The sequence below is a fragment of the Quercus suber genome, unplaced genomic scaffold, assembly GCF_002906115.3.
Source record: "Quercus suber isolate HL8 unplaced genomic scaffold, Cork oak 2.0 scaffold_616, whole genome shotgun sequence".
NCBI lineage: Eukaryota > Viridiplantae > Streptophyta > Magnoliopsida > Fagales > Fagaceae > Quercus > Quercus suber.
Window position 1 is genome coordinate 396,165 of NW_027070059.1, and position 22,747 is coordinate 418,911.

General features: G+C 34.1%; 3 protein-coding genes across 3 annotated transcripts; 1 reads left to right on the forward strand and 2 right to left on the reverse strand.

Moving 5' to 3' along the window:
* Positions 1–1,570: 1,570 nt before the first annotated feature.
* Positions 1,571–5,364, forward strand: LOC112000035 (V-type proton ATPase subunit G). Its single transcript, XM_024032137.2, has 4 exons — positions 1,571–1,702; positions 3,343–3,455; positions 4,282–4,382; positions 4,901–5,364. The coding sequence occupies exons 2-4, from the start codon at positions 3,368–3,370 to the stop codon at positions 5,042–5,044; spliced, it is 333 nt and encodes a 110-aa protein (XP_023887905.1). The 5' UTR covers positions 1,571–1,702; positions 3,343–3,367; the 3' UTR covers positions 5,045–5,364.
* A 139-nt stretch (positions 5,365–5,503) lies between these two features.
* LOC136064050 (uncharacterized) lies at positions 5,504–6,696 on the reverse strand. The gene is made up of 3 exons (XM_065765216.1): positions 6,566–6,696; positions 5,821–5,955; positions 5,504–5,717 (listed from the first exon to the last, which is right to left on the reverse strand). Exons 1-3 carry the CDS (start codon positions 6,692–6,694, stop codon positions 5,523–5,525), a joined length of 459 nt encoding a protein of 152 aa, XP_065621288.1. The 5' UTR covers positions 6,695–6,696; the 3' UTR covers positions 5,504–5,522.
* Positions 6,697–7,527: 831 nt separating this feature from the next.
* On the reverse strand, positions 7,528–11,447 carry LOC112000036 (uncharacterized). Its single transcript, XM_065765223.1, has 8 exons — positions 11,133–11,447; positions 10,812–11,031; positions 9,992–10,382; positions 9,505–9,642; positions 9,253–9,412; positions 8,590–8,743; positions 7,845–7,979; positions 7,528–7,741 (listed from the first exon to the last, which is right to left on the reverse strand). The coding sequence occupies exons 1-8, from the start codon at positions 11,255–11,257 to the stop codon at positions 7,547–7,549; spliced, it is 1,518 nt and encodes a 505-aa protein (XP_065621295.1). The 5' UTR covers positions 11,258–11,447; the 3' UTR covers positions 7,528–7,546.
* Between the last annotated feature and the right edge of the window lie 11,300 nt (positions 11,448–22,747).

A 22,747-nucleotide genomic window follows, 5' to 3' on the forward strand; every position in this document is an offset into this window, starting at 1 on the left:
TAGATGTTTAAGTTAAAATGTATTAATTAAGGGACAATAATTTTGTATATTTTCTTTTGTTTATTTTCTTACTAATATTCAATAGATATTCATTTTAATTTTCATGTATTAATTTAGCTTTGAATGCTACTATATTTCTTATTCTTGAATGATAAATTTTTTTCTCCGGATAAAATCATGGTTCTATGATCTATCCATGCAGGTAGGAGAGCTATTCTTTGAGGTTGCGAGGGATTCTTATTTGTTTTCAATTTTTGGGGCTGTTTGTAGGAATGTTTGGCTGTTTTAATTTGCTTTGATTCTGATACCAATTTGTTTGCCAAGCAGTGCGCTGAGGTTTCAACCTAAAATGAGATTAAACATAAGAATCAAACTTGGTTTTTGATTGATCACAAAACTAACATTTCCTGATCTAATTCAAGGCAAACAATAGGTGTCTTCTGAGTTCTGACTCAAAACCAGGGTAAAGCTTCAACCTTATTGGGAAAATTAAAATCCTCCTTAAGGTTGGATCAAAACAAAAACTTGGTGCAACTATTAGTAATTTTGTGGTTGGCTTGGGCTTTTCGTTATAATTCATTTGGGCCTCTCCTTCTCTTGTAAATGGCAGGATGTACTTTTTTTTTTTGCTAGGTAATTGTTTATGCGGGTGCGGGGGCTAGAACCCCCGAGCTAACGGTTTCATGGTAAACCGGGTACCACTTGAGCTACAAAGCCTGGTGGTAAATGGCAGGATGTACTTGTACATCTATTATCTTTGATTCTTTATCTGATTAAATTTATATGAAAAAGGATATAACCTTAACCCTTTTTTATTATTATAGAAAATAAGAATTTTACTCATTATTAACTTATAAATTGTATAGTGTATACATCATCACTTCATCAGTCAAAATAGCCAAAAAAAGGAAAAAAAGTGGACAAATCCTTTTTTTTTGAAGAGAAAGTGGACAAATCCTTTAATAATACAACATGTCACAATATTTTCATAACACTAGAATATGCCAATTGAATTCAAAATATTTTGCAGTGTCAGAAAATACTTTGAGAATTGAGATGCCAAATAAAGCAGCCTCTCTATTCCCACATTTAGGATTTAGCAACATAACTCAGCTGCCAACTATAACATACCTGCCAAGTATATCGAAGGAGGATTTGCTGCAATCTTGTAATTAGAAATTGCTGCACATGATTGGCTTAATTTATAATTTGTTGCACATGATTGGCCTAATTCATAATTTGTTGTCACTTCTCTTCAACTGCCACCTTACTCTATATGTTGCAATTGCAGATACAAGGTTGCCGAAAATCGTCTCTCAAACATGTATCCTGCAAAATTACAATCTTTTAAATTATTATTTTTTATATTCACTTAAATTTTCCCCCTCTCTATCATCATGTGGATGACCATGATCTATTTTCCTACGTGTAGATCCCAGAAATTTACACAAGTCAAATTTTTCGTAAATAAATCTTTCGCCGTAATAAGTACTTTTTGTAACTCTAATGATGACTTCGTTCCTAAAAGTTGCTTACTAAGACGAACCTTTTCGCCTTATTAGCTTCCACATAAAGTTTGTCATTACAAGTTCCCTGGGTAATTACGTTCACCGTCTCCGGTTGGTCAAGAAAAGGTTCAAATAAGCTTTCAAATATCGCAATTCTGCTTTCCATTCTTCACCACCAAACACTGTTTCTCAAGGTATGTCTCTCTCTCTCTCTCTCTCTCTCTCTCTCTCTCTCTAACACTTTGCCTGAATTTGTCTCTTAATTCTCACATCTGCCTTTGCTACTGATCACTTCTTAATACTATCATTTACTAATCTTAGATCTTTGATTAAAGGTTTATACTTTTTTCCTGATCCCATGATATGAATATTTAGTTATTGAATCTAAAGATGGATTAAGGGCTATATTCATGTTTACTAGACACTTTAGGAAATGGGTTTTGGAGAAAAATTCAACCTTTAACATTCTTTAGTGAGAAAAAAAAAAAAAATTAATGGGTAGTTTGGACCCAGATTTGATTGTTAGATTATCTCTCTTTTGTAAAATGTGTTATATTGAAAGTGGGTTATTTGTGGATGATCATATGAGGTGATGTTTAAGATTGTTAGTTAGATTGGTGAAAATGTGAAATGAGTTTTTGATTAGATACAAATTTCATTCGTTGTAGACTTGTAGTTATCAGAATTTGCAAAATGGGTTAGGCTTATGAAATGCTTGTGGATCTCTTTAGCTTCCTGAATAGTTAAATTTTGAATTCCTTGCCGGAACTATATGAGGCTGAGGATGTTGTTATACCCTAATAGATTTAGCTGTTTTTTTTTTTTGTTTTTGTTTTTTGTTTTTTTTTTTTATTTTTTTTATTTTTTTTTTATTATTGAAATAATATTAAGTTAGAAATTTTGGCAAAAATACAAGTTTTTAGTTGTAGACATGAAAACTCATCTAGGATTTATCAAGTAATGTACCAATTTGTCATGTTTTCTTTGTGGGTAATTTTCAATTTTTTTAGATAGAGTTTGTTAGACTAATGGTTCAATGATTAAATTCACCATTTCTAAGAACATAACTTTCGAGACAGAGTAATTTATTAGAGTTGATCTAGTTTTACTGAAAAATCACGTCATGTTGATTGGACTCAGTTTGTTTCTTTCATGTTATTCCATATTTTAGCTGTTGTAGTTTTTCTCTCTATGTACTACATGAACACCATCAAGTTCAATAGCTAGCGAGCATTTAATAATTCCCCACTGCATTTGTTTTTTTTGGTCTTGATTAAAAACAGTAGCTTTTGAATATTTGGAGGTGGTGATTCACTTGATAGTTATGTGGGTTCAGACTTCTGCTAGTTTTCATTAACTCATTGGGCCTAAACTATTTTATAACCTTTGGATAGTTTGTTATGCCATGTTATTGCTTTATACTTGGTCCGGTTTACCAATGGTTCACCCTTTAGAGTGCTAGAGTCAAGGTGATCCATCTTGGGAATTGTTCACACCTCTATTAGCAGATGTGCATAAAGAGGGGGATGTCCTATATTGTAGTTATGCATAAAATTAGAGGTGGGTTGGTTACAGTCATGGAATCATGCTTGCTCATGAAACCAGTTTAAATCATGTAATTTTTTGCATTATGAGGATAATTCTGGAATGGTTACAATTTTAAGGCAACAATAATCATAACCTATTTTTAACAGAATATGAGATACCAATAATTGGCCCCTGATTTTGAATGTAAATGACCCTATGTGTATTTCCTTGAAAGAAGCTTATCAGCTTATTATTGTATTCTCATGCTATGAAATTTAAGTTCATCAAGCGTATATCTATATTTCAGTTTGGCTGCATTTAGCAAGTCTATCATGGAAGCCAACAGAGGACAGAATGGAATTCAACAACTGCTGGCTGCTGAACAAGAAGCTCAGCAAATTGTCAATGCCTCAAAAAATGGTAAATAATCTCTCCTTCTCTATCCTAAATTATGGTATGCTTGTACTTGTATGGTTTCTGATATTTAGGGTCTACATGCATATGCTTAATTACACATTCTAGCTATTTGGTTAATGGGAGAAAGTGGGTAAATGGAACTGCTGGCGGAATAGTTAGCTAATGATGTTTGCCTGGCTCTGGCTGAGTTCAAGTTAGTGTGTTTGAGTGGACAGGATATGCCAAATTATCTGGGAATTGAGTCTTGGAGCAATATCTTCCCAATGTGTGAGACTGCAAGTCCTATTATTATTTTCTTGCACACGTAAGATTTTTTTAGAGTTATATCAGAGTATAGTGTCATGAGTTGGATTGTCATGACTATGAAACCATGTTTTGGCATTACAGTAAGATTTGATAACATGATCATGTGGGTGCTCACACAAATTTAAATAAAACAATTTAGCATTCACCCGACTAGTTGAGATTGGCCATATAAATCCTTTTCCACCAATTAGTACCATTTGGTCGCATATTTCTGTCAAGTCATAGGGAATAATGTTTCTTATTTACATTTTACTGCCATGATCCAATTCCACATCTTGTTCACTGTTGCTCATCTTTCCCATGCTTTGAATTGAATTCAAATGACTCCTCTAATTCTCTTTAGATGGCATGAGACCAACAGTTGACATTGTTAAATGTTTATTACATGTTAATTTAAGAACTTTTTTGCTCGGAAACCTAAGTTTTGGACTGGACATGGAAGATGATGTGCATGTGTCTATTTATGTATGCTCGAGTTTAGTGCTGAAACACTGGTACTTATTATACCCCTTTCTTTTTCCAGCTAAATTGGCCAGATTGAAACAGGCAAAAGAAGAGGGTGATAAGGATATTGCTGAATTTCGTGCACAGATAGAACGTGAGTTTCAGAGAAAGGTTGCAGAGGTAAGTGTAACAACAAAGTAAGGGAAATTGATTATTAAAATCCTTTCACGTGAGAGTAATATCAGATTAACTTCAACAACCGGTTTCAAATCTCAGCTGCCAAATTTGATTCATCAGTGAGTCCAACTTAAACCTCTGATATTTTCAAAAAATTGACGTGGTTGTATGCCAGACACTTTTGTTGCTTACAGTGGGTATTTTGTGATCATTGAATATCATGAAAAGCTTCAGTGTGTGGGCAAATCTCCATAATTTCTATTTCTATAAATGGATATGCCTTTGACTAATGTAAATTCCCCTTTTGTCTCCATCCAAATTGTCCTTTAATTTTCTTTTCCTTACTTTTAGCCAAAGTCTTCCCAAGTTTTGTCATCATACACAAGTGATAACTTAAATCTAGATTTCTCTGGATTGTTTGTATGATGTGGGTGAACTCTAGAATTCTAATGCCCATCTGTGGTTCTGTTTAAGTGTTATTGATGTGGTAATTGGAATTTTTTTCATGTATTGTCAAACAGAGTAGTGGGGATTCAGGTGCTAATGTGAAGCGGCTTGAACAAGAAACAGAGACAAAGATCCATCACCTGAAGACAGAGGCTGCAAGGATATCCTATGATGTCGTACAGATGCTTCTGAAGCAGGTGACCACTGTGAAGAACTAAACTCCTGGATATGCTTGGTGGGTGCTTGGATGTTCTCGCTTTTTCCATACTTTACTATTTGGAATTCGTTTGGCGGCAGTAAAATTGTGTGTATTTCCTAAGGCAGATATATTTATGATGTTTATGAGTTGATTATGTACCTTTTAAAATAAGCAATTCACTATGTGCTATTATTTTATCAGTGCTCAATGCTATATGATTCTGAGTAGTAGTGCTATTTGCACTCATGGAATGTACTTCTAATAGTTTATTGGCTCAGATGTGATTATTGTAACATTTTTGATGGCTTTGGCCACTAATAAAAATAATGTTTGGTGAAATAGTTAATGGGGAAGAGACTATCATGTATCAAATTTATGAAATTCAGTGTTGAAGAATGGATAGCAATGCAAGGAATTTGATATTTTATTCTTGAGGAAGCAGAATTGCAGGAGCTTTAGAGAATTTATTTGCATCATGTTTCCAGAAGTTGATCTCACTAGGAGCCAAATAATAGGATATCCTGCAAGACTTGCTCTATCACTATACAACATGCAAATAGCCCTACTCCTAGGAGTAAAGGTCTAGCTTTTGAAAATGCCTTTTGTTCAGGATCCTCAGCTTCTCTGTTAAGCATTGCCCACGCCATTGCCGGTGGAAGAACTCCATAAAGAATTGTCATACAGTAGCCCCCCTATTCCACATTAAATCAGAAATAGTAAAAATCTAACCATGATTCTAAACATCGGTCATTGCAACTAAGATTTTCTATTTGATTTCCTCCTCTCTATACTTACAGCAATGTCAGTAGCAGCTGAGAATGCATCTGGAACAGTAGATGACACAAAAAGAGCTGGAGTGACAGCCATTGTCATTGCTGTGAGGCTTTTATTCCTTCCCCACCATTTTCTCAGTCCAAAAAGCTTGTTTCCCTGCTATATTTATACACAGCATCTCAGTTTTAGTGGTTTGTGTTGTTAATATGTGAAATAGGGAATAGAGTAACTTATCACTCAAGAATTAACTTACGATAATTAACTTACGATTTCTTGAGTGTCATACCTTAGTTTCTTTGATTAAATTCAAACATATTTCTACATTGAACAATGCAGTATAAGCTCCGTTTGTTTTGATGAAAAACATTGTTTAAAGATATTTTCCATGTTTTCCAGTGTTTGGTAGCATAAAAAAAGATGAGTTAAAGGAAAACTATATTTGGTCAATATAAAAAGTATGACTTATTTTTAAAGATTGTTTTCCATTAAATTTTTTTGGAAAACAACTTTATCTCACAGCAAGCTAAATAAGAGAAGTTAGGAGGTTGTTTTTTAACTCATTTAAAGTTGCTACCAAACATTGGAAAATGAGATAGTTTTATAGAAAATGCTTCGTGGAAAATGACTCATTTTCTAGAAAACATCATTGCTAAAACAAACAGACCTTTTTCAATGCATCCAGGTGTTTGAATTTAATTAGAAACTTAAGTTATGCATATAAAGAATTGCACATAAGTTTTTCCCTAACTAAGGGTATGAAGGCTACTTGTGGTAGTTGTGTTGAGGGAAATTGCCATGTGAAGTTATTAAGTTGCTCCTTAAAAAACTCGAAGAAGCTCAAGAGTGTGCCAATTAGTGATGTCCCAACCGCCAAAAGAGAGAAGGCCTCAACCATAATTGAAACACCACTCCATTTCNTTACTTTTAGCCAAAGTCCTTCTTTTCCTTACTTTTAGCCAAAGTCTTCCCAAGTTTTGTCATCATACACAAGTGATAACTTAAATCTAGATTTCTCTGGATTGTTTGTATGATGTGGGTGAACTCTAGAATTCTAATGCCCATCTGTGGTTCTGTTTAAGTGTTATTGATGTGGTAATTGGAATTTTTTTCATGTATTGTCAAACAGAGTAGTGGGGATTCAGGTGCTAATGTGAAGCGGCTTGAACAAGAAACAGAGACAAAGATCCATCACCTGAAGACAGAGGCTGCAAGGATATCCTATGATGTCGTACAGATGCTTCTGAAGCAGGTGACCACTGTGAAGAACTAAACTCCTGGATATGCTTGGTGGGTGCTTGGATGTTCTCGCTTTTTCCATACTTTACATTTGGAATTCGTTTGGCGGCAGTAAAATTGTGTGTATTTCCTAAGGCAGATATATTTATGATGTTTATGAGTTGATTATGTACCTTTTAAAATAAGCAATTCACTATGTGCTATTATTTTATCAGTGCTCAATGCTATATGATTCTGAGTAGTAGTGCTATTTGCACTCATGGAATGTACTTCTAATAGTTTATTGGCTCAGATGTGATTATTGTAACATTTTTGATGGCTTTGGCCACTAATAAAAATAATGTTTGGTGAAATAGTTAATGGGGAAGAGACTATCATGTATCAAATTTATGAAATTCAGTGTTGAAGAATGGATAGCAATGCAAGGAATTTGATATTTTATTCTTGAGGAAGCAGAATTGCAGGAGCTTTAGAGAATTTATTTGCATCATGTTTCCAGAAGTTGATCTCACTAGGAGCCAAATAATAGGATATCCTGCAAGACTTGCTCTATCACTATACAACATGCAAATAGCCCTACTCCTAGGAGTAAAGGTCTAGCTTTTGAAAATGCCTTTTGTTCAGGATCCTCAGCTTCTCTGTTAAGCATTGCCCACGCCATTGCCGGTGGAAGAACTCCATAAAGAATTGTCATACAGTAGCCCCCCTATTCCACATTAAATCAGAAATAGTAAAAATCTAACCATGATTCTAAACATCGGTCATTGCAACTAAGATTTTCTATTTGATTTCCTCCTCTCTATACTTACAGCAATGTCAGTAGCAGCTGAGAATGCATCTGGAACAGTAGATGACACAAAAAGAGCTGGAGTGACAGCCATTGTCATTGCTGTGAGGCTTTTATTCCTTCCCCACCATTTTCTCAGTCCAAAAAGCTTGTTTCCCTGCTATATTTATACACAGCATCTCAGTTTTAGTGGTTTGTGTTGTTAATATGTGAAATAGGGAATAGAGTAACTTATCACTCAAGAATTAACTTACGATAATTAACTTACGATTTCTTGAGTGTCATACCTTAGTTTCTTTGATTAAATTCAAACATATTTCTACATTGAACAATGCAGTATAAGCTCCGTTTGTTTTGATGAAAAACATTGTTTAAAGATATTTTCCATGTTTTCCAGTGTTTGGTAGCATAAAAAAAGATGAGTTAAAGGAAAACTATATTTGGTCAATATAAAAAGTATGACTTATTTTTAAAGATTGTTTTCCATTAAATTTTTTTGGAAAACAACTTTATCTCACAGCAAGCTAAATAAGAGAAGTTAGGAGGTTGTTTTTTAACTCATTTAAAGTTGCTACCAAACATTGGAAAATGAGATAGTTTTATAGAAAATGCTTCGTGGAAAATGACTCATTTTCTAGAAAACATCATTGCTAAAACAAACAGACCTTTTTCAATGCATCCAGGTGTTTGAATTTAATTAGAAACTTAAGTTATGCATATAAAGAATTGCACATAAGTTTTTCCCTAACTAAGGGTATGAAGGCTACTTGTGGTAGTTGTGTTGAGGGAAATTGCCATGTGAAGTTATTAAGTTGCTCCTTAAAAAACTCGAAGAAGCTCAAGAGTGTGCCAATTAGTGATGTCCCAACCGCCAAAAGAGAGAAGGCCTCAACCATAATTGAAACACCACTCCATTTCACCCTGAACAAAGAGGGAACAAGTGAGCTTGGGGTATTTGATGTTATTGATAAATCTAAACTCAGAGATTAATACAGAGAAGATCATGAGACATAGCTGGAGTTGAAAAAAGATAATGTCAAAATCTTCAAAAGTGCTATGCATGTCGAGATCGATATAGATAATTTGCAAACTTAAAAAACATCACCTATATGTCCAATTTTCCATCTCTATTGATAGTTCAAAAACCTTTTGGAATTATTATTATTATTTTTTTTTTTTTGAGAGAGTTTGGAAATATAGGTGATGTTTTTAAGAGATATTTTCCAAGAAAGAAAGTTAAAAATGTTCCTCAAAAGGGAATGTTAGCTTGAACTCCATCCATTGCGTAGTTAGAATTTAGAAATAGAATTAGTCATTTGTCAAGTAACTAATAATCACATTTGGAACATGAAATCTTTCAGATACTTTTAACACGGAATTCTGTTCTATTGAAAGGGTTAACTTGAAGGTAATAGAGTCTTCAGAGAGACCTCATGAGCAATTCAACAGGGTCAACAACTTGGTCGGACTGTGCTGAGAGGCCAAGTGCTACTGCATCCCAAACAAGCAATGCCAGCAATGGAACAAGACTACCAAGCAAGACTGAAGTCCTTATGCGTGTAAGATCACCACCCAAATAAGCACAAAGAACTGCCATAAAAACAATTCTAATGAACAAGGGAACAATCACTTTCATTGGTAAATTAAACCAAGTGAAACTCTAGGAATGTTATCTTTTTTACCAGGTGCAAGATCATGATATACCAAGGAAAAAATAATGACAGGAATTGTAGCTGGAACTTTTCCCCAGTTACCACTTCCCCCCAATCCAGCCCACCCTCCAGAGACAACTGCTAACACCTCAATTGCTAGAAGCAGACCTGAGGATCAGTTTCAGTACATTGTTAGTACTCATGTAGATCAAGATTTTACTACATATCTGACTCAATTGTATCATGCAGAACTCAAGATTTCAGGTCACACATACAAACACACACAATTGTAGGTCACGATCTAAGAAACCACTAGGCACATTTGCGCTATACCATAAAAAGAGTACTAAAGTTATAATTGAAGTTCCTTTTAATCACTTATATGACTCAATTTGACCTGATAACCCGATGTCGGTGATGTGAGACTCAATACATGCCCGCACAATGCACTTACTAAATCCAATTTACATCATCTGAAATATAGCACAAATAATATGTAGTACATTGTAATAAATACCTATCATGGAAGTAGTTAGCCACTGGTTGACTTGATCAGTGGCACGAGTCCCACCAATGGAGATGAGCATGGTGAAGACCGAAGTGAAGAAAATGCCTGAAATTGAGGCCGGAAGATTGATCAAATGGAAAAGGATATCGCCGGACTTGGAACTATAGGCAATCATGGAAGTGTAGCCCAAGAATACATAGGTCACAGTGGCTAGAGTTCCACCCCACTCTCCTAGTGTTTCTTGGGCCATGGTCCTAATAGAAATGACCTCCAGTTCATCCTCTTCCTCATTTTTTCTTTTCTTCTTCCGTAGAGCCACATTGACTTCAACAAGTAAAAGTGCTTCAATTAGAAGAAATGCCCAACATATTATCATTGTTATTGAACTTGGAACCAGTCCCTGCAAGATAAAAGAGTGCTAATTAGCATCCTCAAACATAACCTTTCATTCGGTTCTAAGAAACACCACCACAACAACAACAACCAATTCTTAATCTCAATTTTTCGGCTATGAATTCTCAACATGCTAGTCAGTGTCAGCCACGAGTATTCTTTTCTTTCATTCTATTCTATCTAAAGCAAACCTCTCAGTTACTGTCCTAATTGACATGTTCTTTTGTACTACTGGTTCTAAGTAGTTTTCACAAAGATATTAAAGAAAGAGAACCACTCTTTAGAATGTTTCTCTTTCATATCACTCATCAAATGATAGTTTAAGTATTTTTTTTCCTGACCCTCAATACTTGCTAAGAGCCAAATAGTGAGTACTTAATTTCCTTATATTACTAAAAATCCATAACTCAAAGTAGGAGAAAGGTAATGAGAGTACTGCAGGGGAAGCTTTCTTTGGGAGTGCAAGTATCCCTGAGCCAATACTAGTTCCTATAATGAGAGCAACAGCGCCAGCAATAGTTCCCTTCTTCTTAGCTAACTTGCTAGGTTCTTCTCTCAATTGTGAGAAATATTTCTTTGCCTTTCTAGCATTAGGTTTCCTCTTAAAGAATGAATTTTGCTCTTGCTTATGGAGGCAGAAGCAAGTGTAGTAACTGCTGCTAGGAAGAAATAGAAGTCATTAGTCCTAATATAACAATGAAATTGAAAGTGATGGAACCAATGTAAGTAAAATGAGGGAGTTTTACATGTATCATACATCCTGGATTTGAAGCAAATTGTTGTTTTCCTTAGATGACTTGCTTCCCATGATGGATTTAGTATTGCATTTCTGTGGATTTTGGGATGTAGAGAGGGAGATGAAGGCATACACTGTGAATCCATGATGGAGAGAGAGAGAGAGAGAGAGAGAGAGAGGAAGAAATGAATGTAGCTTAAGTTTCAGGCACCCAAATATCTTGGAAGTGATTCCTATGTTTGGTTTAGTCCACAAGAGGCTGTCAAGAGAAGCAAGCAAAGGCAAAGGAGCTACGGGGCCACACAAGATATTTCTCTCTCTCTCTCTCTCTCTCTCTCTCTCTCTCTTTTTCTTTTCTATTTTTTTCCTTCTTTTCTGTGGGTGTGTTTATTAAGAAGGATATATTTGTTTGCGCTTTTGGTTTTAAGTTTGTACATTGGAAAGGATTGGGTTTAGCTCTTACAATATGGGTATTGTTTTGTTTTTGATAGGAGGGTATTGTTTTGTTTGACACACATGATGTACTTCTTTTTTTTAATGTCCATGTTAGTAAATTAATTTTGATGAGAAACAGGCACACCATGCGAACTGTTTAAAAATATTTAGCTGGTTAAATCTTCTTAGGAGGATGGCATTGTAAATTTTGTGGTAACTAAGAGCACTTGTAGCAGTGGAGGTAAATAGTTATATAGCTATTTTAGCTCCACCAAAACACAAAAATCAACCATATAGTTGTGGAGCTAAAAGTTTTTTTTTTAGCTTCTGTGAGAGTGCCTTTTTTCTCAACACAGTGGCCCAAAGATCCTAGGCCAAATAATTATTCTTGGTGGACTGGGCCTGATTTACCGCAACTAAAAGGTTGTTTGAGAATCAGGTGGTACACAAAGCAAGCTTCCTACAACACAAATACACTAACAAATGAAAATAGTTGTATTGAATGATAGTTTAACAGCAAAGAAATGCACAATCAAATAAATATAGTATAAGAAAAAGTTAGGGGTCCTCAAATTAGTGAGAGGCATTTTATTAATTTTTCCTTAGTTATGATTATAGTGCTCACTAAGACGTAATACAAGGTTCAACTAAGCTCAAAAATTGCAGACTTTGATAGCTACTCAAGCTTCCAAGACTTGCAAAGTTTGAAGTTTTTGAATCCGAGCATGTGCTGTAGTGGCTGTCTCTGGGATACCGGGAGCGGTTCCTCTGTCTATTCCTTAGTTTTACAAAGCTCTTTCTACGGCTTTTATATCTTTCTTAGAAACCCAGAAAAAAAAAAATAGCAATGAGTGTCTTTTAGGAAACCAAAAAAAAAAAAAAAAAGGCAATGAATCTCTGAATAAAGAAATTAGTTGATCGAAATCTCCCCCTTTTCAGCATGAATTCCCCTCTCCTTTTATAGCGCAGCTCTAGGGTTCCGGGGTACCAGTGATTTCCCCCTTTTGCTCTCAGAGTTCGTGATGTGCCAGTCTTGCTTAGAGGCTACTCGTTTCCTTTTCTTCTCATAGCTTCTTGTTTTTTGGTGCGACCAAGCGGAAAGCCCCTAGCTGGTTTTCCATTTCGAGGTCCCCTCCGTTCACTGAACTTCAGCCATTTGGCCCTTTCTCCCAACTTTTGGTTGCACTCCGTCCTTGTCGTTTTTCCCCAAATAGTTGGAATCTTCACTGCCGTGTTGAAAGCTCCTCCCAGTTGCCTCTTTTTTTTTATGGTTTTCTCACCGTTGGTTCCTTGAGGCTCAGCTCTTGCGTTTTGCTTCGTACTTTCTGATCCCATTGTGTGTCTGGAGCATGAGACCCACATGCTCTTTGTCTTTTATCCCTTTTTTGAATTTGCTTCAACCTTACTTTGCGCATCCCAAAGATCCCCGAACTCTGGTAACTTTCGGGATCCTGGCCCAGCTCTTCTTATTGGGTTCTTTTTCGTTTATTGGTCCTGGCCGGTTGGGCCTTTCTCTTGTTTTATGTACTCTGTTCTTCCATGGGTCTTTGGGCCTCTTGCCCCTTTCTTCTTTCTTTTCTTTTTTTTCTTTTTTTTTTTTTTGGTTAAGGGGAATCTGCATTAAAATTAACTAGCCATAAAAGGCGATGTTCTGGCTGAGAGCCTTAGAGTATACAAACCATCAGCATCCACATTTAAAATGTTACATAGACTGTCATTGGGTGGAGCATTAAGTACAACAAAATTTCCAGGAAAAGAATAGCCTACTCTAGCAAGATTATCGGTGCATCTATTCGCCTCCCTAAACACATGGGTGACCTTGACATGCTGGAATTGCTCCAGGAGGTACCTGCAATCATTGAGCAGAGCAGCACATGAGTTATTAATAACTTTCTTAGACAGCACAAGATTTACAACAACTTGGGCATCTAATTCAACATGCAGGTGGTTAATGCCAAGTTGAGCCGCAAGCATTAGCCCATCCCTCAAGGCCCAAAATTCAGTAGCCACACTTGTAGCCTGCCCGATATTCCTCATAAACCCCTTAACCCACTTCCCATCATGGTCACGAATGAGACCACCTCCACCAGCACGTCCCGGATTTCCCTGCGACGCCCCATCAGAGTTCAACTTGAACCACCCTTGGTCTGGTTTGTTCCAGCAGTTCGGGTTGATAGAATAGTTCTTAATTTTTTGTCTCTTGCTCACACAATAGAAGAATTCACGTGCTAGCTGGATACACATCAAGTGTAGGTTGGGATTAACAGGGGCATTTTCAAAAACTACATTATTTCTATGCCTCCATAAGCACCAGATAGCAAACGGAAATTGAATATTCCAAGAAAAGCCGTTAGCAAGAATTTGGTTGCTGCATAAACAGTTTTGCTTGATCCAGTCCAGCAGATTCAAGTGAAGAAAGTTAGAGAAAATCTGGGGCGTACCTAAACCCTTCCAAAATTTAAGCGCAAAGGAGCAATCTCTTAAGAGGTGGCTGATGGATTCTTCATGATTTTGGCAAAGAGGGCATGTTGTGTGGTAGGTAATGCCTCTGTCAGCAAGAGTTTTCCGCACCGGTACACTGCTGTGATAGCAAAGCCATATGAAATATTGGATTTTTGGTATGGTGTCAATTTTCCACAACCAATCTCCGGAGAAGGCGCTGGGCCTTGTTTCTTCATTTCTTGCCAGATCATAAGCCGAAGCAGCACTAAATTCCCCATCCGGGAAAGTTTCCAAACTAGTGTGTCCTCTTTCTCACCAAACATTTGCATAGGTACAACTAGGATTTTTCCACCACTTCCTTTGGCAGTTTAAAGGAAAGTTTCTCCCAACACCATCTGCCTTCTTGAAAAACATTTGCAACTGTTAATTTTGGATAAATTTTTGTGAGTGGACCTTCAATCAGCTCCCTAACTGAGCCCCCTTTCATCCATTTACTTTACCAAAAATGAAGCTTTGAGTTGGTACCAGCATTCCAACAAACCCCTTTTTCAAAAATAGGAAACCCCGCCTTGATAGCAGTCCACATAGAGGAACATGGAAGCTTATCAGGATTTTTGGACATCATTCTTGCTCGTGAGCAATATTTTTTCAGAATAACCTTCGTCCATAGTGCATCCTTCTTCATTACATGAGCCTAGCCCCACTTATTTTCTTAATTTCTATAGCTTTATTTTTCATGAAACGGGCCCAATGTGCTATTTCTTTGGGCCTTAGACTGTGATCAATTTTGAACCTCAACAGCTTCATTGCTACAGTGCACATCTAAAGATAGATGTGCACTGTAGCTCAAAGGTAAAATATATATATATATATATATTTGTGTTCACACTATGGTTGTGTGTGTGTGTGTGTGTGTGTGTGTGTGTATGATGTTTATAATAGATATATTATTTTATTGTAGTATATATCTTATTTTATTGTGATATTTATATTATTTTATTGTGTTGAAAGTTAAAATAGATCCACTACTGTAGCATGTGTGTAGGTAAAATAGATAAAATAACTTTTTGTGATATCAAATAGCTAAATTTTTATGTCCACTGCTGTGGATGCTTTGAAACGTCATAATATGCATTTGAGCCGAATAACTAAGAGCAACAAAAATGATGATTAAATTAGTCACTAATTAAATATATTTCAATTTTTTTTAGAAGAATTTCAAATTTATATTGAATATACACCTTTTATATATGTATATATATAACAAGATTAAGAAGGAAAGGTAACAAAGGTCTGAAAGAAAACATAAAAAGAGTTTTTTTATATATAAATTTTATTAAATATCTGTATATCTTACAAGACACAATATGATACGATACATAATTTTTTTTTAAAAATCTACAATTTGATCTATGACCATGTCAATTATTGTCAAATAAAAATTAAACATCACATGTATAAGTATAACATTGTCAAAATGTCAACCGCCTAGTGCCTGGAGGTGTGCTGGGACCTTCCCAACCAAAAAGGCCGCAACGAAAGCAGAAAGACAACTTAAGCTGGGCCACAACAATTCCAAGCCGATCTCAAAAATAGAGATCACAATCTCCCATTGGGCCTAGCTCGTCAAAAATTGGGTCATGTTAGAAAAACATAGTTTATGGACCTCGTTTCCATTATAGACTTTTTTTCTTGAAGCACATTATAGACTTCGCCTGAAAGGGAAATAGAGTTGAGCTTAAGGACGTTGTAAAAAAAAATGCTCGAACATGATCTGGGCCACAACAATTCCTACTGATCTCAAAAAGCAGAGATCACAATCTCTCGATGGGCCTAGTTCGATAAAGACATTGGTCATATTACGCAAAGGACTCGAGTTCATGATGGGCCATTATTAGTGAATTCCTATAAATCTATGGTAATTAAAAAAGATAATAATAAGAGTTTGTGTTTTAGTTTGCTTCCTTGATAATAAGTCAAGAGGCATCTTGTATTTATATTCATACAGACAGAGTTCAGGGCCGGCCCAACAAATTTGGGGCCTAAGGCAAAAATTTTATATGGGGCTTTTATATGTAAACATTAAATAAATAAAATTATATAATACTAATTAAATTAAGATTAATTTGATGTAAATGTAGAAATTGAATAATACTAGCTCAACTAAGGTTAATTCAAATAGAAGATTGAATATTATAGTTGAATCAAAAGGAACTTACTTTAACTTGGATGTATGACTATGCATAATTAAGTACAGTTGTAATCTAAATTTTAATTTTATATATTCTTTTTAAGAGAAAGAGATAGATAGATATTATTTGGTGTGTGGCTTAATAGGAAATTAGTCATTATTGGTGATTTATCACATTTGTAGCATTTTATTTGAAACATCTTAGGGTTTCGATTGGGTTAAATTTTTATTGGTCTCCTATTTTTAAAGCCATGTTAGAAATGAAAAAGAAAAAGGCTAAAAATACTACAAAATATTCACAATAAATGTGATTATGACTGTAATTGATGAATTTCAACAACTTAATATATTTGTGTTTGAATTACTTTTTTATATGATTGGTGAAATGTCAGTTAAATCTATAATAAAATTTATGGCATTTTTAGCATCGCTCTTAAAAAAGAGTACCAATTATTTAAAAAATGTTATATTTTTATAAAATTTTGAGCTTTTTATTAAGGGAGATGGAGCCTTTTTTTAGTAGGGAAGTTTTTTATTTGTTGTGGGGCCTTAGGCCTAGGCCTAAGTTGCGTAGGCTTGAGCCGGCACTGACAGAGTTGTGGACTCTGGCTAATGACGAGCATCCAGTGCATTGATTATAGCCGTAGATAATGTTGTCTCCATAGTAATTAAGTACTATTTTCAAATACTTATATAAAATTTAAAAAGATAAAGATAAAAAAGTACCACTCCCAAATTAGTGGCTCCAACGAATATGGCAGATGAGCTGAATCTCTTACTCTTGAGTGTTGATAGGATCGTAGTAGGTTCAACAAGCTTGGAAAGGGATAGATTTGGAACAAGGAATGCACATGTAGTTGTGTGGTTTACTGTTTGTAAATTTGTTCTTCGATTTTGATAGGCATATTAGTAGAGGTGGTTCATCCTTTATTGAAACACATTTTGCCTTTAAAATTAAAAAAAAAAATCACCTTAACTTTACTTGGTTTCCTAACAAGCTTACTTTGTTACTCAAGTCTTTTTAGATAAAACAACTAGGGTTTGGGAAGCTACATGCATGTTTGTTCACCTATAAAATGTGTTATTTGTCTGCTTCTTACTGTATACTATATATCATCCATTTGTATAGTTTATATCATATTCACTTATCACATCTATTAGTTGAATGGATGTGATATTAAGATTTAAGAGTGTTGTTTAATGATATTGTTTATTCTTTCACAGAAGAGAATTTGTGATTAAATTCTTCTCTCCTACTAATTATTGTACATACTCAAAAAAAAAAAAAAAAAAGTATGGACAGATAAGATATGTACAAACAACATTTCCTTATGCAAACGAATTAAACCTTGACATAAATAAGGTATGGGTTCTTTTACGATTGATTTGACTGACACCCATTATATCAAAGAAAATATACCTCGACTGTGACAATTAACAAACCCTAGCTAGACTGGCTCATCTTGGCTGATGTTTCATCTTTTAACTTTTTGTGGGGAGCTGAATTTTCCATCTTTAAATTACAATTGCCCCAAATTGAATCAAATTTCGAATTGGATAAAGTTGCCATTTTTGGTATTTGTCGAATCAACCATGCATTTTTTTCAGTGTTTGTTTCAATAAAATATTTGTGAGACCCAGAGACGATAAAAAGATAATCACAACAAATTAAGGAAACAAATGTGTCGGGTATTCAAAATGTCTTAGCTTTCAATAGCCAATAAGTCTCAACAAAATAAGGTAGGTCGGTGAATACGGGAATGGGATAGAGATAAATGTGAAAAGGACCAATCAATGATAGAGGAGAGGAAAACCATTTGAAGAGTTGTGAAAGAAAGGAAAAAAAAAAAAAAAAAAAAACCAGACTGACACATGCAATATTGCAACATATGTGGTTGAAAGAAGCAGATAATTGCAGAGTTATTGAAGAGAAACCCAGAGAGATCTGAGTCTATCTAAAACCCTCAATGGGCTTGTTTTTCTGTGTCTCCTTCAATGAATAAATACACCCTCATAGCAGAGTGGTTTTCCATTCTCTGCTCACAACAAGCCAAAACACATTAACACACCCACACGTGCTACTTCTCTTTCAAATTCAATGTGTGCTTGTGTTTCTTTATTTTTTTTTATTGTTTTCAAACATTGTTTCTGTGGTACTGTTACAGTAACGGACTAGATTTACTTGTTTTTGTTTTGTGGGGGTCTAGGAATTGATTAGAATAGTATCTCAGATTCTCAGTACTGTAATGCCATTGTCACCTTCTTTGGTATAAAATCTCTCCAATATAATTTGAGCAACTCAATGAAAGATAATTGCCAAAGACAGAGAGAACAATACTACAATAGTATATCTCAATGATGAAGATGCCATTTCATCTGCTATTATTATCTTTCCTTCTCTGTTTTTTCAAGTAACGAGTAATGCTACAGTCACAAACTATTTTATAATATTTTTACAAAATGTTGATGTAGCTAATCTTTTATTGGTTTTCATCTAAACTTACTATTAATATCACTTTTTCATTTACCTATAATCACTCACCACATCAGTAGTTTGTAAAAAATTTTGTAAAATAATTTGTATCTCTAGCATTATTCTTAAGTAATAGAAAATGTTTTTTCTAAAAGATAAGTAGAAGATTTTTTTACCCTATAAATTGTATCGTGTTGAACTAATTAAATAAACTCTCTCCTAAAACTTTTTATTTTTTTATTTTTTTGAAATTGTTACAATATACTGCTAACCTCGCAGTTTGAACTTTGAATATTTTCTCCCCTAAATTTCTAAGCACTTTGTGCATAAAAAAATCCAAGATTTCTCCTAAAACAAAGGAAAAAGTGCATTAGACAACAAAACCATTCCTATCTATTGCTAACATTTGTTAATGGCAATAATAGGAATTTTGTTTTGGAGAGAGAGAAAGAAAGAGGTAAAAGGTAAGTGTAAAGATATGGATTAAGTAAAACAATCACCTAGTACTAGTGGGATAATCATAACTAAGAAGAATAACTATCATATATAGTACGTCCATCTTTAGCCTAAAAAATTATGAGCATATTGATTTGGTTCACGGAAGAGATAGACAAATTTCTTGCATCTTGGAATTGGATTATGTGACTATCTCCATTCTCCAATAATCTAAATTTCCATAAAGAAGAGCGTGTGAACCTAAAATGATGAGCGCCACTCACGGGTCTTTCAGTCAATTTCAATCTCAACTTGGGGCATCAAATTTTCTTTAACAAATTGAGTAATTCCATGATAAGCACATTTAGGCTTTAGTGCATTGTTGCTTTTTAGACTTCCTTTTTTGTTTTCTCCTCATTATATTCGTTTTCTTCCTTTCTTTAAAACTACAAAATTGAGTAATTGGATGACCAAAAGAAGGGCTATAATGAATAGTGACGAAAAAAATTCAAAATAATTGAGCTTGTAAACATCAAACTATAGTTTGGCAACATGCCTTTCTCTATCTATCGATTCCATCCCATTACTTAACAAAAAGTGGGCTCAAGTTTGTGACAAATGACATAATTATGTGTATTTTAGTGATAGACTGATAGTCACCTGTCTATCACTCCACACAAAATCCAAGTATTTTGAGTCCCAACCTCATCTAAATTTCTTTGTATTGGTCCAACAGATGCCTTTTGATTAGAGTCTTTAGCTAATCAGCTTGACCATTTTTATATTTGGTGGTAATTACAGGCTTATAGCATTGACAGTTACTTGTCAGTTGGCTTCCATGAGGACTTTCTACTTTCTTCTCACATATCAATTACCACAATTCCTTTCAACAAAGAACTAGTGAAATTATTTTCTCAAAAAAAAAAAAAAAGGTGAAATCAAATGCCCCCTAGTATAACTTTGACTTATTTTCTAAATCGGACAAAAAAAAGTCATAAACAAACGAACTCTAACTTTTAAAATACGGAACTCTATATAGCTTTAATTTATTGACCCTTGAAACATAAAAGTAGAAAAAATGTCATGTTGACAACACTTTCATTACAAATTTTAAATAGTAAATTATTACGTTCTAACTTAAATCCACCACTAGAATTACTTTTTGTCCATCATAATAGCGAGTAACTACCTATTATTTAGAATTTGTTGTGAAAATGTTGTGGACATAGCATTTATAGTAAAAAAAAAAAAATATATCTTTGGATTTTTAGCTTTAACTAGTGAAGGGTGGGATAGGTTAGGATAAGTATTAGATTAATTTTACCATAATAAACTAAATGGTAAGTTGTTACGTTCTAACTTGAACTCATCACTGGAATTACTTCAATTTAGAATTTGTTGTGAAAATATTATGAAGATAAAGTAGAAAAAATCTTTGACTTTTAGTTTAAGTGATGAAGGGTGGGTGAGGTTAGGATAGGTATTAGATTAATTTCACCAATTTTTTTGAGAATGAGATTAATTTCACCATAATAAGCAGATAAGAACAAAAACTACATATGATCTTAGCCAAAATACCCAAAAAAGTATTCAACCTTATCATGCTAATTGTTGAGCAAAGTAAGGCAAGTCGTCTTTCTATTTTTCCCCAAAATAGATGGTTTCTCTTTCTCTGAAATTTTCTTTATGAAACCTATAATAAAATAATCTACATCAATAGAATTTCCTTAATCCAAAACATAAGGCATGATACAAGGAATTAATGTTACATGGTAGAAACCTATAGGAGGAAAAATTATTCCTTTGGTATCTACTAAAAGTTCCTTCCAACAAACAAGTCGCAAAAGAGATGTCCTCTCAGCCTCTCATCATGTAATGACTTTTGCTTTGGACCTCATCAACGAATTAAATTACATCATTATCATGTCCTTAAACTCAAAACGTGAAACACGACATGACTTTAAATAGAGTAATACAAATACTAGTATTAAAACACTTGGTTAGAGAAGGTATGATATATGCCTCTCCTCTCTCTCTCAGTTGGTGGATCCCACTAGCCACTACAAACACTAGTATTAAAACATTTTGTAAGAGAAGGCATGTATATGCCTCCCCTCTCGCTCTCTCACAATTGGTGAGACCACTGTAAGAGAGGAAACATATATCCGATATAGGGTTTGTAGACATCTACAAGGAGTGTTTTTTTTTTTTTTTTAAGATAGTTATAATATACCATTAATCCTGTCACTCGAACCATTTTTTAGTAAAATTTCAAGTATTTTGTGCATGAAAAAGTGTCAATTCAACTATAAAACCCTTGACAACAATATCTATCAGGAACTTCTTTTGAAAAATTAATTGCAAATATAATCTTTCTCTTTTAAAGTATTTTAATAAACATGCTTCATACAACGCTAATTCTTGTTAATAGCTAGTAAAAATGTTGAATGAAACAGTTCACTTGACCTTTCCAATCACAGAAGATGAGATATGAAGTAAAAGTGCAATTTTTTGGCATTTGCGAGTTGCTTCTCACATTTTTTTTTTCTTCTAGAACGATTGTACGAATGATGCTCTTTCCCTCTCAAATTGTCTTTCTAGTCTTATAATTAATAAGGTAAATTACATTAATATACAATTTCATAATCTGACATGTATAAATGAATATTACACGAAAAAAAAAAAAATAAGTTAATAGCATTAAGGACAAAAATCAGGTACAGACGTACAGTTATTTAGGTTTATTGTGTTAGATTTTTCCGGTAATTTCTAGTCTTTTAAAAAAATAGTAGCGGTGTTATTTAGCAGAGCACATTATATCATCCAGTAACATAAAAAGCTTTATGTATAATTTAATGATAATTGAGTAAAATACAAAGACTACCCTTAGGATTTGGGCTCATGTCTACTATGAACTATCAAAACAATTTAAAAGTATTCAATTTGCTCATTTGGCACAAATGTCATTTAATAGAATTTGAAAATCTCTATGTTCATCTTGCTTTTTTCTTCATCTCTTACTATTATTTATTTATTAATGACTACCCATACACATATAATTGCTACAATATAGTAATTGCGAGACCTTTACAATCAAGATAAATTGTTGAAATGAAGCAAATGATGTGAGAACCATGAAACTTTCAAATGGTGCTAATTGCCATTTATACTAAGAAAGTATATTAGGTATATTTAAAAATTCTTGATAACTCATGTTATTAACCCAAACCTCAAAATTAATCATGATTTTTTGTATTTTACCATTGATAATTTACATATCACCAATTTACGCTTATCTGAGTCTTTAATATTTTGAATAAGCTTGTACTATCAGTAGGTGAAAAGTAAATTACAAAGTTAATAGTGTAATAATATTCTTTCTCCCGTTCAAGTACAGTTATGTATTTTAGAGTCTTGGACAAGTCCTTTACGTAAAGTTCTTAAAAGAAGCAGGCAACGAAAAACATTGACGGCCACATGTACAAAAAGAAATAAAACTTAGTAATATGTGAAGGTCAGAGTAAATTGATTTACGGAGTTCGTACAGTGCACTCTATAAGTCTATGTCCTTAGCTCAATTAAAGTTTTATTGATTGCGTAGAACTCCATAAGTTAAAATAAGAAGAATTTCATTTAATTGGTGGTAATGTGTGATGCATT